This window comes from Malaclemys terrapin, chromosome 10 (genome assembly GCF_027887155.1).
Source record: "Malaclemys terrapin pileata isolate rMalTer1 chromosome 10, rMalTer1.hap1, whole genome shotgun sequence".
Lineage (NCBI taxonomy): Eukaryota > Metazoa > Chordata > Testudines > Emydidae > Malaclemys > Malaclemys terrapin.
The window spans coordinates 730,150-745,964 of record NC_071514.1 but is presented as its reverse complement, the minus strand read 5'-3'; the positions used below and the strand labels follow the sequence as shown (position 1 = coordinate 745,964).

General features: G+C 59.9%; 2 protein-coding genes across 4 annotated transcripts; both read right to left on the bottom strand.

Moving 5' to 3' along the window:
* Positions 1-1,450: 1,450 nt before the first annotated feature.
* SERF2 (small EDRK-rich factor 2) lies at positions 1,451-5,130 on the bottom strand. The gene is made up of 3 exons (XM_054041924.1): positions 5,022-5,130; positions 2,675-2,783; positions 1,451-1,826 (listed from the first exon to the last, which is right to left on the bottom strand). The coding sequence occupies exons 1-3, from the start codon at positions 5,026-5,028 to the stop codon at positions 1,763-1,765; spliced, it is 180 nt and encodes a 59-aa protein (XP_053897899.1). The 5' UTR covers positions 5,029-5,130; the 3' UTR covers positions 1,451-1,762.
* A 723-nt stretch (positions 5,131-5,853) lies between these two features.
* LOC128844479 (peptidyl-prolyl cis-trans isomerase FKBP8-like) lies at positions 5,854-15,619 on the bottom strand. 3 transcript variants are annotated; one of them, XM_054042241.1, is made up of 8 exons: positions 14,915-15,616; positions 13,565-13,734; positions 10,089-10,177; positions 9,585-9,802; positions 9,203-9,375; positions 8,497-8,574; positions 7,946-8,059; positions 5,854-6,160 (listed from the first exon to the last, which is right to left on the bottom strand). In XM_054042241.1, exons 1-8 carry the CDS (start codon positions 15,174-15,176, stop codon positions 6,074-6,076), a joined length of 1,191 nt encoding a protein of 396 aa, XP_053898216.1. In that variant the 5' UTR covers positions 15,177-15,616; the 3' UTR covers positions 5,854-6,073. The 3 variants fall into 3 exon arrangements, with proteins under 3 accessions (XP_053898216.1, XP_053898217.1, XP_053898218.1); XM_054042242.1 differs by having other exon boundaries at positions 6,068-6,223; positions 14,915-15,617; XM_054042243.1 differs by lacking the exon at positions 5,854-6,160 and having other exon boundaries at positions 7,957-8,059; positions 9,208-9,375; positions 14,915-15,619.
* Positions 15,620-15,815: the final 196 nt, after the last annotated feature.

Here is a 15,815-nt window from a genome sequence, read left to right as displayed (position 1 = left end):
AGCTCAGCATAGGCACGGAGCTCCTGGGGCCTGGGGCAGACCCTCTGGGGTAGTCGCGGTACCTGAGGCCGGGGGTGGGATTAGGGGGTGGGGTGGGGATCCTGAAGGTGGCCCCACCCCAGCCCACAGGTGCTTTCCCAGTCCCAGTCTGGGCGATGCGCTGCCCCCACTTCGCGGCTCCTTGGCCCGGCTGGACACGGGCAGCGACGGGTCCCACAGCTGGAGACGGAGGCAGTGCTGGAGCCCAGCCCAGCCCCGCCGAGCCCAGCCTGGGACAGCGCCTGCAGAGGCAGCCAGGCAAGCAGCTGAGTGGGGGGGCCCAGGTACCGGCCACCACTGGGCGGGGGTAGCCCCAGGGTGCTGGGGGGGGGGGAAGGGGACTCTGGGGGGGGAAGGGGACTCTGGAGGGGCAGCCCCAGGGTGCTGGGGGGAGGAGAAGGGGACTCGGGGGGGGCAGCCCCAGGGTGCTGGGGGGGGGGGGGAGAAGGGGACTCTGGGGGGGGGAAGGGGACTCTGGAGGGGCAGCCCCAGGGTGCTGGGGGGGGGGGGGAAAGGGGCTGGGTGCTGGGGGGGGGGGGAGGACCCTGTGTGGTAGATGGGCCCTTATGCCAAGGGGGGTATCTTAGCAGCTACTTTGCCTTACAGCACAGGGGAGGAGAGAAATGGGCATCAGGCTTGTTCTGGCCTCTCCTGGGGCCTAGGCCGTCTTTAACAATGAATTATTTTGGTAATCTCCCTCTGGCTGGGTGGAGACTGTCCCCTCCCCCTGTAAGTTAGGGGGGGCTCTCAGCTCACCCAACCATAGGCCTCCTTCCTGGGCCTACACCCGGCCCCCCTGCCTTTGAGTGCCTGGGGCAGTAGGACCTAAACTGCTGCTTCCCTGCTCATGCCTGACCTGGGCTGTGGTGCCACCTCCTCCATGAGCGCCTAGCACCAGCCAGCTTGCTCCACCCCCGCGGGCTGGGGTCAGCCTGGTCCATGCCCAGGGAAGCAGCCAGCAAGAGGAAAGGAGGTCTGAGCCTGCTGCCTCTCAGACACATACCCCTCCCCCCACCCCCAAAAATATATATATATACACATCAAGCCTGCTCTGCACCCTCTCCCCGGCTCCACCACTGCCTCCCCCATTTCTCTGGGCTGGGACCCAGCTCTGGGGGCGGGGGAGGAGAGAGTGGGGTCAGTCTCTGGCACTGCCAGTACATTGGCCTTTAAGGATGTAGCCTGTGGCTTCCCCTGCCCTTCCTGTGATAGATTCCTCTAAGCCCTGCCTTGGGGCAAGCTAGATCCAGGGCCATGCTTTCAGCTTGGGAGGGCTCAGGCCCTCCCAGCTCCCCTGTATGAGGCAAGCAGCTCCCTACACAGCCCCTCAGGGGCAGGAGCAGGGAGGGAATGGCACTTCCATGGGGAGGCTCTGCGGGGTCACAAACACCTACAAATAATCCAGCACCCCTGAGGAATCCAAAAGCTACTTTAATACATGAAAGTGGGTCCGATGTGAATAAGAAGGGCGAGGGGCTCCTGCAGCTGCTTGGCTATGCAGCCCCAGGCCAGCCCCTCTGGGCCAACACTGGCTGCACATTGTAGAGAGTGGGGAGAACATACATCAGGCGCGGACAATCCCGGCGGGGCTACACGCTTTGCATTCTACCAGCAAGAGGGCCAGAAGGCTGTGGTGGGCTGGAGAGGCGGGCAGGGCAAGCGCAAAGGTGAAGGGCAGGGATGCTGCCTCACTTCTCCTGGGTCAGACCAAGTTCCCCACACGTTATTTCGGTTGCTCCTTCTTCTCACTGGCCTGTTTCTGCTTCTGCTGCATTATCTCAGAGTCTCTATTGGGAGAAAAGGAGCCTGTTAGCTGGTGGGCCAGGAGAGAGCAGCTGTGTCTGCGAGGGGCAGGGAAAGCATCTCAGGTTTTCTGGTAGCAAAAGTAGTAGTTTCTGGAGGCAGGATTTCAGCACATGAGAGAGCTACTGGCCAGAGCAGGAGTGGCAGATCCAGGGCCCCTAAACTTCAAATTCAGGATAATTGAATTTGGAAACCTTGGGTGGGTGGATTGGGTGTGTGTGTGTGGGGGGGGGAGAACAGGACACAACTAGTTGAGGGAGGTGGAGATACAACAGGGTCTTCTCAAAGCAGTAAGAAACAACACGGGACGAGGCCTCTGCTGGGGCACACAGGTGGTGGGTACATGCAGCTGGAGGACAGGGAGAGCAAGTTACTGAGCATGCCAGAGAAATCTGACTGATGAAAGAGACAGCATCCCAGAGAAGAGAAGACCGTGCAGGAGGGAGGAGAAATGAGAAAAGGGGGAGGCAGGACACTCATTCATTGTTATTTCAGAGAAAGCTGAATGGCAGGATGTTCTGCCCAGGGCCCAGCTCTATACACACTGCAGGTGAGAATGCTGGACTGTGACCCACCATGCTAGCCCTGGTTCCCAGCAGAGGATGGTACTTCCATGGCTAGACCATGGACTGACACAGCAGGCAGGGGCCCAGGGCCCTTTGAGCATGAACCTCTCTTAGAAGGGAGCCAAGACCCTGCTTCCTAGGAGCCCTCCAGAAGCAGCTCTGGCAGGTGGAGTTGCTGCAGGGAGCATGGGGCTGCAGCCCCAATCAGGAACCTGGGAGAGAACAAAGCCAGCCTCTTGCCTCTTCCTCTCATCATGGATAGTTACCTCTGCTTCCGGGCAGCCGCCGACAGGCCGTCATCGCGCCGCTTCCCCTTGCCCGAGTCAGTCTGCTTCTTCATGTGCTTCTGACGGGCCAGTTCACGCTGGTTACCGCCTGCAATGACACCAGCAGAAGACTGACTCGCTGCACCCTAGATGAGATAAGGCCCCAAGACCCAGCCCCATCAGACACCAGCTGCCCTCCCGTCTGAGGTACTTCTGGAAGCAAGGAGCACAAGCCTGAGATGAGAGGTTACTGGGAGGTCCCCCGGTGCCAGCGCTCAGGCTGGGTTACTGGCACAGCTGTCAGTTCAGAGAAGGGTCACTTGACCACCTGTCTTGAAGAACAAACTTGTCAGTATCCAAGGGGCAGCAGCACTGCACTCTACGCGGGCAGTCCCCATGGAGCCCCAGGGAAGGGCTGTTCAGGGCGGGACAGCTGGGTGTGTGCCTTGAAAAGCCCGGTTCATTCAACAGCCGAGGCAGCAGCTGCTGGAGCAAGTGTGCAGAGAACAGTAACTTGTGCAGGTGCGTGAAGTGCTCCACCTAGAAGCCCCACCGCGCTGTGGCACTGGCCCTGCCAGCCCTCTAGCAGAGGGAGCTGGCGCTGCTTCCAACGGGCCGGGATACAAAACCCAGGCTCTTTAAGCAACGTTTCAGTCAGCACTGAGAGGCTGACGCCTTGGACCCCCCCAGGCCACAGCCTCTGGCTCCCACAAGTGGGGCTGCCTACTCCCACCCCCCCGGTCCCCACATAACCCTCTGGGCTCCCCTGATCCCCAGAAACCTCCCCCTAGACTCCCCCCAGACAGCCCAGCCCCACACCCCCCTGCTCCCCACATAACCCCCTGGGCTCCCCTGATTCCCAGAAACCTCCCCCTAGACTCCCCCCACTCCCCACAGACAGCCCTAGGCAGCCCCACCCCACACACCCCTGCTCCCCACATATCCCTCTGGGCTCCCCTGATCCCCAGAAACCACCCCCCCACTCCCCACAGACAGCCCTGGGCAGCCCAGCCTCATACCCCCCTGCTCCCCACATAACCCCCTGGGCTCCCCTGATCCCCAGAAACCACCCCCCCACTCCCCACAGACAGCCCTGGGCAGCCCAGCCTCATACCCCCCTGCTCCCCACATAACCCCCTGGGCTCCCCTGATCCCCAGAAACCTCCCCCCCTAGACTCCCCCCACAGACAGCCCTGGGCAGCCCAGCCCCACACCCCCTGCTCCCCACATAACCCCCTGGGCTCCCCTGATCCCCAGAAACCTCCTCCCTAGACTCCCCCCACTCCCCCCAGACAGCCCAGCCCAACACCCCCCTGCTCCCCACATAACCCCTGGGCTCCCCTGATCCCCAGAAACCTCCCCCTAGACTCCCCCCACTCCCCACAGACAGCCCTGGGCAGCCCAGCCCCACACCTCCTGCTCCCCACATAACCCTCTGGGCTCCCCTGATCCCCAGAAACCTCCCCCCTAGACTCCCCCCACTCTCCCCAGACAGCCCTGGGCAGCCCAGCCCCACACCTCCTGCTCCCCACATAACCCCTGGGCTCCCCTGATTCCCAGAAACCTCCCCCCTAGACTCCCCCCACTCCCCACAGACAGCCCTAGGCAGCCCCACCCCACACACCCCTGCTCCCCACATATCCCTCTGGGCTCCCCTGATCCCCAGAAACCTCCCCCTAGACAGCCCTGGGCAGCCCAGCCCCAAACCCCCTGCTCCCCACATAACCCCCTGGGCTCCCCTGATCCCCAGAAACCGCCCCCCCACTCCCCACAGACAGCCCTGGGCAGCCCAGCCTCATACCCCCCTGCTCCCCACATAACCCCCTGGGCTCCCCTGATCCCCAGAAACCTCCCCCCCTAGACTCCCCCCCACAGACAGCCCTGGGCAGCCCAGCCCCACACCCCCTGCTCCCCACATAACCCCCTGGGCTCCCCTGATCCCCAGAAACCTCCCCCCCAGACTCCCCCCACTCCCCCCAGACAGCCCAGCCCAACACCCCCCTGCTCCCCACATAACCCCTGGGCTCCCCTGATCCCCAGAAACCTCCCCCTAGACTCCCCCCACTCTCCCCAGACAGCCCTGGGCAGCCCAGCCCCACACCTCCTGCTCCCCACATAACCCCTGGGCTCCCCTGATCCCCAGAAACCTCCCCCCTAGACTCCCCCCACTCTCCCCAGACAGCCCTGGGCAGCCCAGCCCCACACCCCCTGCTCCCCACATAACCCTCTGGGCTCCCCCGATCCCCAGAAACCTCCCCCCAGACTCCCCCCACTCCCCACAGACAGCCCCCCCCAAGCCCCGCCCCACACCCCCGGCAGGGCCGGGCCGGGGCCGCCCGGCACCTACGGGTCATGGCTCCGCTCGGCTGCGTCCGTTCGGCGGCCACGTCCCGGGCCCCACCCAGGGCCGCTCCGCGTCAGCGAGGCCTCGAGCTGCCCAATCAGCACCTCGGCCCCGCCCCCTGGAGGCTCCTCATTGGCTCGACGCAGTGAGGGGCGGACTTGGGAGTCGGGTTTATGATTGGCTACAGAAAGGGGCGGGGTTGAGGGCCAGGTGTTGGGGTGCGGGTCTAGGTGCTCGGGGGGGGGTCCAGGCGCTCTGGGGGTGCTGTGATGGGGGAGGTCCTGGCACTCTGGGGGTGCTGGGTTGTGGGTTGTGGGGGAGGTCCTGGCACTCTGGGGGTGCTGGCTTGGGGGTTGTGGGGGAGGTCCAGGTGCTCTGGGGGTGCTGGGTTGGGGGTTGTGGGGGAGGTCCTGGCGCTCTGGGGGTGCTGGCTTGGGGGTTGTGGGGGAGGTCCAGGTGCTCTGGGGGTGCTGGCTTGGGGGCTGTTGGGGAGGTCCTGGCGCTCTGGGGGTGCTGGGTTGGGGGTTGTGGGGGAGGTCCAGGTGCTCTGGGGGTGCTGTGATGGGGGAGGTCCTGGCACTCTGGGGGTGCTGGGTTGGGGGTTGTGGGGGAGGTCCTGGCACTCTGGGGGTGCTGGCTTGGGGGTTGTGGGGGAGGTCCAGGTGCTCTGGGGGTGCTGTGATGGGGGAGGTCCTGGTGCTCTGGGGGTGCTGGGTTGCGGGCTCTGGGGGTGCTGGGTTGAGGTCCAGGCACTTGGGGGTGGGAGATGAGGCCTGGAGTGCAGCCCTCTGCACGCCCCACTCCCCACGCTGAGATCAGGCCTGACTGCAGGGCGCTGGCTAGACAACAGACACGTTTATTTACAGACACACAGGTCACTGCTAAAGTCCTGTCAGCTGGTGATCCTGGCTTCACTGGGAATGTGGCCTGCATCCTGTGCTGGACACCCCAGGACTCGCACAGGAGGAGTTGATGGGATGGCACCTCCCTGCCCCCCCCCCTTTGCTGTGGGAGGGGCTGTAAACCCCCTGCATCCCTGGTGTCCTTGGCTAGTCTCAGCTCCGTGTTGTCAGGAAGATGGAGGTCACTGTGCTGCCCAGAGCCACGGCCACAGCACCAAAAAGCAGCTTCCAGGGGGTGACCTGGAAAAAACAGGAGGCAACTCAGCTAGTGTCCTTCAATGGCTGTGGGCCATTGGGGTCCATCTGCAAAAGGAGAGAGAGAGATGGAGAGAATGAGCTTCACAACAGCCCCCTGCACGGCAAGAACCCCACAAGGCAGCCTGGGGCCATGCCATGTGCAGGCTGGCCATGGGCAGGGCTCACCAAGCCTGTTGTCTTCGGAGGAGAGCGCAGCCCCTGTACCTAGGAGATGGAGGTTCTCTTTCCATTTCTGACTCCACAGGTCATCTGAATGGGCTGTGGTCTCGCTACTTGTGATTCAGGGACAGTGATGCTGACCTGCCTCGTAGGGAGAGGGTGTAGCTAAGATGGTTGTTGTGTGTCAAGAGCTTTGAGATGATAGGGGCGAGCCAAGGAAGGCTCTGCTTCATCTCCCTCCCCACAACCCGACTGCCAGCCAGGCTGCTTGTTCCTGTCTTAGTTTCTGGGTTTCATTGCTGGGTTAAAACAAGGAGGAGTCCTTGTGGCACCTTAGAGACTAACATTTATTTGGGCATAAGCTTTCGTGGGCTAAAACCCACTTCATCAGATGCACGGAGTGAAAAATACAGGTGCAGGTATAAATACATGAAAGGATGGGGGTTGCTTTACCAAGTGTGAGGTCAGTCTAGTGAGATAAATCAATGAACAGCAGGATACCAAGGGAGGAAAAATAACCTCTGAAGTGGTAAGAGAGCGGCCCATCACAGGCAGTTGACAAGAAGTTGTGAGTCTCTGCAGCCTTCCAGCCCATCCCTGCACAATGCCAGATGGGGCTGGGAGTGTCTGCGTGGGCCCTAGCTAGGCAGGGACCTTGTGAATGGGTGCGATGGGGTGTGCAAGCCCCACACTGATAAGGGCTAAGGACCAGCCCTCGGCCCAGACAGTTCTGCCCAGCTGCCCCTGCCGGACATGCTCTCGGTGGAGGCTGAGCTCAAAGGGGGCAGCTCAGCTCAGTCTGGGGGGCAGTTGTGTGTTGCAGGCTTCTGCCGAGAAGCTGCTGAGCCCCGGGTGGTTTGGCCCAGGCCCTGCTGCCAAGCCACCGCAGAGGATGGATGGCATGGATGAGCCATGATGGAGAGAGGAACACCCTCCGGAGGGGACCTGAGAGGACTCCAGGGAGAACGCAAGAGGGCACCAGCAGAGGAAGCCAGGATAGGAAGTGGCCCAGGGAGCAGGTGTATGCCGCACATTTTTTAACTACCATTTGATGGGCTCTGGGCTGGAACCTGGTGGAGCAGCGAGGTCCTGGGTTCCTCTACCCAGGCCCTGGCCTCTTGCCGCTGGATCAGACACCACCTCCCTCCCAGTCCCCCAACAATGAAGACCTGGGTTCTGCACCATCAGCATCTGCCCTGGGGAGAGCATAGGGAATTATAAGAGGCCCCATGGCTCCTTTCCGCAGTGCTAGCATCCACCCGCCAGCTTTCTGCTCACATACACAAACCAGCAGGCGCCCCCCATGTGTAGACCATGCTCTCCTGTTCATGGGCAACAGGGGAAGTGTCTCCACCCAAGAAGAGGTGACATAGCCTCTACCTGAGCCTTCCAGCTGGGAATGAATCACTCTGGTAAAACTCAGGGCCTTGGGCCAGGATGACAGGAGTCACAGCCAGGCAGGCAGGTTGGGCAAGGCAGGGCCCGAGGTGATCAGGCTTTGGCTGCAGACACAGGCGTAACTGCGACCAGGGGCAGTAACGGGGAGGCCGAGTTCTTGTGCCGGAGCAGGAGCAGCACCAGCACCCTGGTTGGGCCAAGCCTACATACCCATGCGCTCTGGCGTGCTGCTGGTTGCACCAGGCCGTCCACGCCTGTGGGGGCAGGGCGTTCCGGCTGCCCTTTCTGACGCTTCGCTAGCTTTGAGAGCTCAGCGTGGATTGCCTGGAAGAGACCAAGAGAGGACAGCAGGTCGTTAACCCTGGAGGGCTCCACTTGCTTCCTTCTGGAGCACGGGGAGGGGGCTTTTTGTCCTGCAACTGGCATTCCTCCTGCCTCTCAACCCTTTTATATGGCAGCAGGTTTAGTGGGAATCTGGTTGAGTTCACTCCTGGTTAGTCAGGGCTCCTGGCCTCTATTTCCTGTTCTGCCACTGACCTGTATGACCTTGGGTAGGTCACTGCCCCCTGGGCCCGTAACACCTGGCTAAAGCACTTTGGGATCCCTGCATGAAATAAGCAGGATACTGGCTACCCCTGTAAATGTGCTGCCTGCCAGCAGTGCACGGTGAGCTCTCCCCTTGGAGCCAGGAGGGAGGGCTCCTCGCTGCCCACCCGCTCCAGGGAGAGTGGATAATTCAGGAATTAGGCTCTGCTCTTTACCTTTGTGGTGGGCTCTAGCTGGAGGGCTCTCTTTAGGGTATTCATGGCTTCCTGGTCCTCTCCTCGTTCTGACAGCAGCTGGGAGACAGAGGAGACGGTAAAGAAAAGAAGGGAAACCGATCAGGAGGCATAGAGCTATGGGGGATGGGACGCAGTGATAAGGGGGAAGGGCTCACTGGAGAGAACCTCAGATACACCCAGAGGAAGAGCCATTTGGTTACTAACTCCCAGTACTTTCCTCTTGGCTCCTCTTCCTTCTCTCCTGCTGCCCATTCTCCCCCTGCCCCCGTCTCTGCTTTCTCAGACAGTCCCTTTGGGGTAAGGCAGGGGTGCTCAGACTGGGGTTTGTGACCCCTCAGGCGGTCGTGAGCTGTCAGCCTCCACCGCCAAGGCCCGCTTCGCCGCCTGCATTTATAAGTGTTAAATATAAAGGAGTGTTTTTAACGTATAAGGTGGGTTGCATTCAGAGGCTTGCTTTGTGAAAGGGGTCACCAATACAAAGGTTTGAGAACCGCTGGTGTAACGGTCTCCAACCAGACTCAGAGCAGTTGGAGAAAGAGGGCCTGACTGGTGAGATCTCATCCTGGAACCTGCAGATCCAATGCTTCTAGTTTCCCTCCCCTCCATCTCCTACCAGCCTTTTCCCTCCTCTCCGGGTCTGTGCCCCACTCTGCTGGGTTCCCTTGATGTGGGCGCTGGGCTGTACCTTGCCTTTCCTGTAGAGAGCCTTCACGTTGTCGGGGTCGATGTGCAGCACTGCAGTGCATGATGCCAACGCCTCCTCAAACAGCTGCAGCTTCAGCTGGGTGGCCGCACAGTTATTAAGACATTTCACTTGATGCTCTTGCAGCTCCTCTTCCTCCTCGGGGCTTGGAGGGACTGGGAATGAGCCCAACAACAAGGCGGTCAAAGCCAGCTGGGACAAGTGTGTTCTGCAGCTCACTCAGGAGAACGTGCAACCCCAGTCCTGTGCCAGCCTCTGATCTCGGACTCTCTCCCTGCTAATCCCAGACCCTCTTAGGGTGAAGCCCCCAGTTTCCCCTCCACTCAACTCATGTGCCCCGAGCCCAGGTGGCCTCTTATTTTACCTGCACCAGGTGAGTCCAGGATGCTCAGGGCCAGCTGGTAGGATCGCATGGCCCGCTGGTACTCCTCCCGCTCAAAGTGGAAGTTCCCTCGCTCCCTCTTCCGCTTGCTGAGGCCGATTCGTGCAGAGGGTGGCAGGAGCCCCAGATCGGGGCTGTCCTGGATCTGCAGCAGGGTCACCTCATACAGTAATGAGGCATCCGATGGGATATCAGGGTCCCTGGAGGGAGGAAGTGAGATTTTTGCCTTTCCCCAGTACTCCCTTCCCTGGGCTCCTGCCTTCTGGGAGTCAGGGTGCAGAACTCCTTGGCTTCTGGAACCCCAGAATCACAAACAGTGCAGATAGCTGTGATTTTACTAGGGACAGCTGGGCCAGGACGACAGGACCCCTCCAGGCAACCAGCGCCTAGATTACTCTTCGTTCCTTTTGCCAAAGGAACAGTGAGGGGTGGGCAGCACCTTGCAGCTCTAAGCCCAGAGCAGGGAGAGGATCAACCACAGCCTACCTGCCCAGGTGACCGTAAGCATACAGGAAGCTGGTGAGCAGGAAGGACACCTCTCCTAGCTGCATGGACTGGACACCGAGCTCCAGAGCCTGTAGAGGGGGTCAGAGTAGAGTGGTTTATTCCTGCCCCAAGACATGCACCCATTGCACTGCATGGAGGCTCCCCTTGGCCCAGCGTGTTTGACATGGCATGCTGCAGAGAAGTTAGAGCTCAGCAGTGCCTATGCTGAGTTCCACCATCTGCCTCCTGGCTTGGAGGGAGGTGACTGGCTCCTGGTGCTGGGCGTTCTGGGGTCTCTACTCCTCTCCGTTGCTGTTGCATGCCAGAGTCAGGGGAGGAATCTGCCCCACAGGGCCCCATTCTTGTGGCATCTGTTCCCTTCCTGCTGCGGATCCGTGGGTGGAACCGCGAGGGGGTGTGGTAGAGAAGGGTGGAAGGGTCAGATCAGGTTCTGAATTGCAGCTGAGCTGCTGGGCCCTGCACCAATAGCAGGGCGTGGGATGGATGTGGGGTTCTCTTCCCCCTGACTGGGGACTCGCCTCTGGGCAGAGATGTGAAACTGGGAGTCTCTCTCCTCTGAGGAACCCTGGGGTCAGGATGAGATGGGAAGTCTCATCTACTTCCCCTGCCCCCACCTTGCCCCAAGGGATGTAGATTCTAGCCGGACCCAGAGGGGCTTCTTGGCAAGAATCATTTTCTGTAACTGTCCTCACAGGCTTCGAGGTGTTGGCTGAGCCACAAGCAGCGTGGGGGCGGGAGCAGCAGTGCTGCAGAATAGGTGTGCAAGCAGGCTGTAAGCCAGCGGCCCCTGGGGGGTCTGGCAGCAACACTTGTCCCTACACCTCACTTGCTTGTCATGTATATCCCCAAAGGTGGCATGTGAGCTATCACTGGGAAATGAATAGCTCACTGCTCATTAATATCCTTGTGTGATGTCTGTCTTGGGGGTGTACGAACAGTTACGTATGTGCTAGACTTCTGTTCTCAGCCATGACAGGCCCAGTCTGCCCTAGACACTGCAATGTATTCGCTTGGCTGACCAGCCTTGGCGTCAGCAGGGAGAATGAAGGAGGATTTATAATCTAAGGTCAATAGAGCCATCTGGCTACCAAGGGGACGAGGTAAGAAGGCAACTATCCCCAGCGGGCAGGGAAGGAACCAGCATGACATCTTATCTGAGAATGCACGTCAGTGGTTTACGGGACTCTACAGCCAGGCCGTCAGTAGTTGAATCAGTGGATCGTGTACAATATTAGTGCTATACACGTGTATCGAGTAGGAAAGCTGATGACACACTGGTGATTACCATCTTTGTAAGGTATTTCTATTAACACTGTATGAGGAACTGTGGATGCTCACAGATATTCTGCTTTATAGTCTGTGACCAAACAAAGGGAAAACAGGCTGTCTCCCAATGACATCAAACAAGGTGTGACCAAAACCAATGGAAGCCCCAGTTATATACAGCTCAATGGGATGGGAAGTACACAGCAGGGAAGACCAGCCTGGGGTCATCTGAGTCTGGGGACAAAACAGTGAGTTTGGGGAGAGAAAAGAAGCCATCTTGGCATCCCTCACTGGCCAGACACAAGGGGCTAGCACTCTGCAAGCTGAGAAAGACGGGTCCTTCAGCCAAGGGGATTGGAGTCTTGAGGAACTGAATATAGGTGAAAAAGCTGCCTCGGCAAGGGTCTTTCACCTAGGAAGCCAAGGGAAACCAGCCCCTTGTACTTCTGTGGATGGTGACTGAGGGACAGTGGGCCATGGCTGGAAAGAAAAAGATTAGTAAGAAATCTACCTTGACCCAAGGCTGGAGCTCGTTGAGTTAAGTCTAGGCCACCAGAAAATGTATTTTACTTGAATCTGCTTGTAATCCCTTTGGCTTTATCCCTTGTACTTGAACTCACATAAAAACCTCTCTCTTTTGTTAATAAACGTACTTTACTTTTAATCTAAACCAACCCTGTGCTGGGTTTGAAGTAATCGTTTGCAGCTTGTTGCCTTAACTGGAGTTGTGTTTTTGTCTCTTGAAAGGACAATGGAGCTTACTACTCCTCTGAACGTTCCAGGAGAGGGCTGGACGCTTCAGGGCAGACGGTTTGGGGGAAATTCGGGACTGGGGTGTGGTGGGGTCACTTGGTGAACAGTCACGAGGGCTGGTGGAGACCTGAGTGTGGCTGGGGTGTAACAAACTAGCTGCTGGAGTCAGAGTTGCTGATCCCAGGCTGCTCAAGGCACAGACACCCCGTGCGGGCTTGTCTGCTGGCTGGGAGAGTCCAGACAGGCAGCTACAGCAGCAGAGTGTTTTAAGGCCCTCAGGGTTACAGGACAAGTGAGGAGAGAACCTCGGACTAGTCTGAATTGCACCCCAAACTGTGACCGGGGACCCATAGCATTAACCCGGCCTGGGGGGCAGATGAGTCAGCCCTCCCCTTGTTATGGCATGTGTTATACACCAGTAACATGCTTGGCTCTGCAGCAAACCCCAAAAGGCAGTCAGTCCCTGTCCCTGAGGGGGACTCCCAATCCGGGGAGCCCACAGGGCAGGGGCACCCCGAGGAGCAGCTGTTGGACTTTTGTCTGTCTCCTCCTCAGCTCTGACTTTGCCTTGTGGCTCTCTCACATTTACCATGGGGCTGCTGGTAGGAAGCAAGAACCACCCCAAAGTGCACATCCCCTCTGGGCAGCCCAGTACATCTTGCATCTAGGTGGGGCAGGGTCTGGCTCCATTTTCATCCCTTCGGTCACTTTTAGCAAGTGATCACAAGAACAGGGCTTTCGTGGGGCCTACAAGCCATTGTGTGAGGCTGGATCCTGTGCAACCCCACAGCCCTCTCGCTCCCTCCTTCCCAGGTTCAGTTACTACCATCGCAGATGTGTGTGCGTTTGAATAGGATTCTAGAGCCTGCAGTTGGCTGCTACTTCAGTTGACACTTAGGCATGCACCATAAATGCCTAGGTTACACGCCTGTGGGTGCGCTGAGCTCAGGGACTGGAAGGGCCCAGGAAGGATTTTTAGACAACAAATCCTGCACTTGGCAGGGGGTTAGACTGGATGACTCTTGCAGATGGTCCCTTGGTACCCTGTGGATCTGTGATTCTCATTGGCTGGACTGGCCCCCTGGATAGCTTTCCAGCCAATCAGCCCTTCCCATGGGCTGAGCCCAGGAGCTGGGAATTACCACCAGGAGTTTATTTGCCTCCCTGTTTATGCCCCAACTCTGTAAGGGGCCAGCACAGCCAGGAAGGGGGTTTGTTACTCCCTTGCACAGCTGGCAGGGGGAGCACAAGTGTGTTGAGTACGTTTTACATGGTCTATTTCTTTGCAACAGCAAGATGGGATCAGAACAACATGGCCACTGATGCCTATGGCTGGAGTCAGGCATTTAAAAACTGGCAAATGCCAACCTCCAGGGGCACCAAACCATCCAGCCTCGATGGTGACTCTGTCCTTAGGGTGCAGGAGGAGACCAGACCTGTATGACGTCCCCCTGGTCCAGGATGAAAGTCAGCTTCGGGTCCTTCTCCACCAGGCTTCCATCCTCCAGGACTCCCAGCAGCTTCACAGTCACCTCCTGGCCTGGCTGGGGTCTGCTGGCCTCTCCTTGGCCTTCTCTCACCAACAACTTCCTCAGGAATCTGTCCTCTTGGGGAAGCAAACAGGGAGAGGGGAATCAGTCCAGGGGAACAGGAGCCCCTGCCACAGGACTTATGGGACTCCCCTGGGCAGAGAGGGACCCGTTCTTCCCTCTGCAGCCTGGGTATTCCTCGCTCTCCCTCCTCTCAAGGGGCTCCTTGAATATGAGGAGATATACCTATCTCATGGAACTGGAAGGGACCCTGAAAGGTTATCAAATCCAGCCCCCTGCCTTCACTAGCAGGACCAAGTACTGATTTTGCCCCAGATCCTTAAGTGGCCCCCTCAAGCATTGAACTCACAACCCTGGGTTTAGCAGGCCAATGCTCAAACCACTGAGCTATCCCTCCTTCATATTAGACCCCTTGTTTTAGCGCTTCCGCTCTTGGCTCTGTGGCATTGGTCAGCGAGGGGGAACCTCAAGGAGGTGACTGCACCTCCCTAAGGGCAGCTATGCTTTATTAGGTGTATTACGGTAGCATCGAGATCGGTGCCCCGCAGGGCCGGGCGCTGCCCAGGCACAGGTGCGATGGGCCCTGCCCCACAGTCTGTTTACACCAGGCAGAGCCAGGCTGTGAGGAAGCAACTTGCCCAAGGTCACCCAGCGGCTCAGCCAGGACTAGAACCCAGTTCTCCGGAGTCCCAGCCCCGTGCCCTGCCCACCAGCCTGCACTGTTTTACAGGCACGTTTCTCTTGGCAGCAATTCTGTGGCCTAGAAACCAGCCAGTGCCATTGATGCTCAGCTGCTGGAGTTCAGGGCCCCACCCCCTCTGCCCAGCGTGCCACTCAGCAGCTCTGAAGGGGCCAGAAATGCCCCATGCTCAACAGGTGGGGTCTGTGCACCCCACAGAAGGCTCATCCAGGCCATGCTGCCCCAGGCTGGCTAGCCACATGGCACTGTGCCAGGCACAGCTGGCCAGCCAGAGACCCACCATCCAGCAGGGTCGTGCCCCATGCCGCACTGCAACCCAGTGCCAGCCGCGGGCCAGCCAAGCCAAATGTGGTAGTGACAATGCCAGTGTGGGTGCTCGGGAGCCCGTCAGCTCTCGGCCTTGCTCTCAAGAGTAACTCAGGGGTTGTGCAGCAGAGAGGATGGGGGTCAGATGGGAGCTTCCGTAAAAGTGGCTCTGGGGTCTTGTGTTCCAGTCACCCCTTCCCACCTTCCCTCCCCCAGCCCTGCTGACTCACCTGTGACATCTGCCCAGCCAGCGGCCGCGAACAGCTCCCCGAAGCGGCCTAGCTTTGGCCCCAGCAGGCGCTCCAGCCCCTGGTAGAATTGTTGCTCCTCCTCCTGGGGCAGGGGGGCCTCAACTGTAGTATGGGGCAAAAGGAACTTGACCACCCTCCCCAGACAAGGGCTCCCCGCCAGCTCCTGGGCTGCGTGGCTCGCTGCTGCTCGCTGGCTGGCACGCTGGCTCTCCTCTGCTTCCTCCTTCCCCACCTGCGACATCTCCAGAGGCTCCTGGGCTTTGGCCCGGGAGAGGGGTGGTCTCCCACAGGCACCCCCGCAAGTCCCAGGCCAGCCCCGGCAGACTCACAGCCCAGCTCTTCCCAGCCAGCGCCCAGGAGAGGCTGCAGCTGGGGTGTGTGGGCAGCGACTGCCCTGCCCGGCTCTAATGCCATCACTGCCTTTGCCAGGCTGATTAGCATAAGCCCCCCGCATCCCAGGGCCCGGCTGCGCTAAGCCCGGATCTGCCTGGCCAGGGCTCCCGGGAGCTGCCCCTCGCCGAGCCTCTGCACGGGGGGAGCCGGGCTCGGCCGCAGGGTGCCCAGGTGCTGGGCGCGGACACCGGCCCAGAGCCCGGCTCCCCACCGCCGGGCGGGCTCCTGCTGTGTGCCCGGGGCCCGATCCTGGCCCAGCCCCTCGGGGCCGTCAATGACCGGGGGGGCGGCCCGGGGAGGGTGGGGGGGCAGCGGGCCGGGATTGCATAGTGCGGGACGCTCCTAATGCGATTAGGAGATTGGCTCGGGCTGCCGCAAAAATAGCCCCGGCGGGCGATTGCCCCGCCCCCGCCCAGCAATGACCCCGCCCTTTTCCGCTAGGCCCCGCCCAGCCATAGCCCCGCCCGGCCCGGCCCCTCCCGGTCCA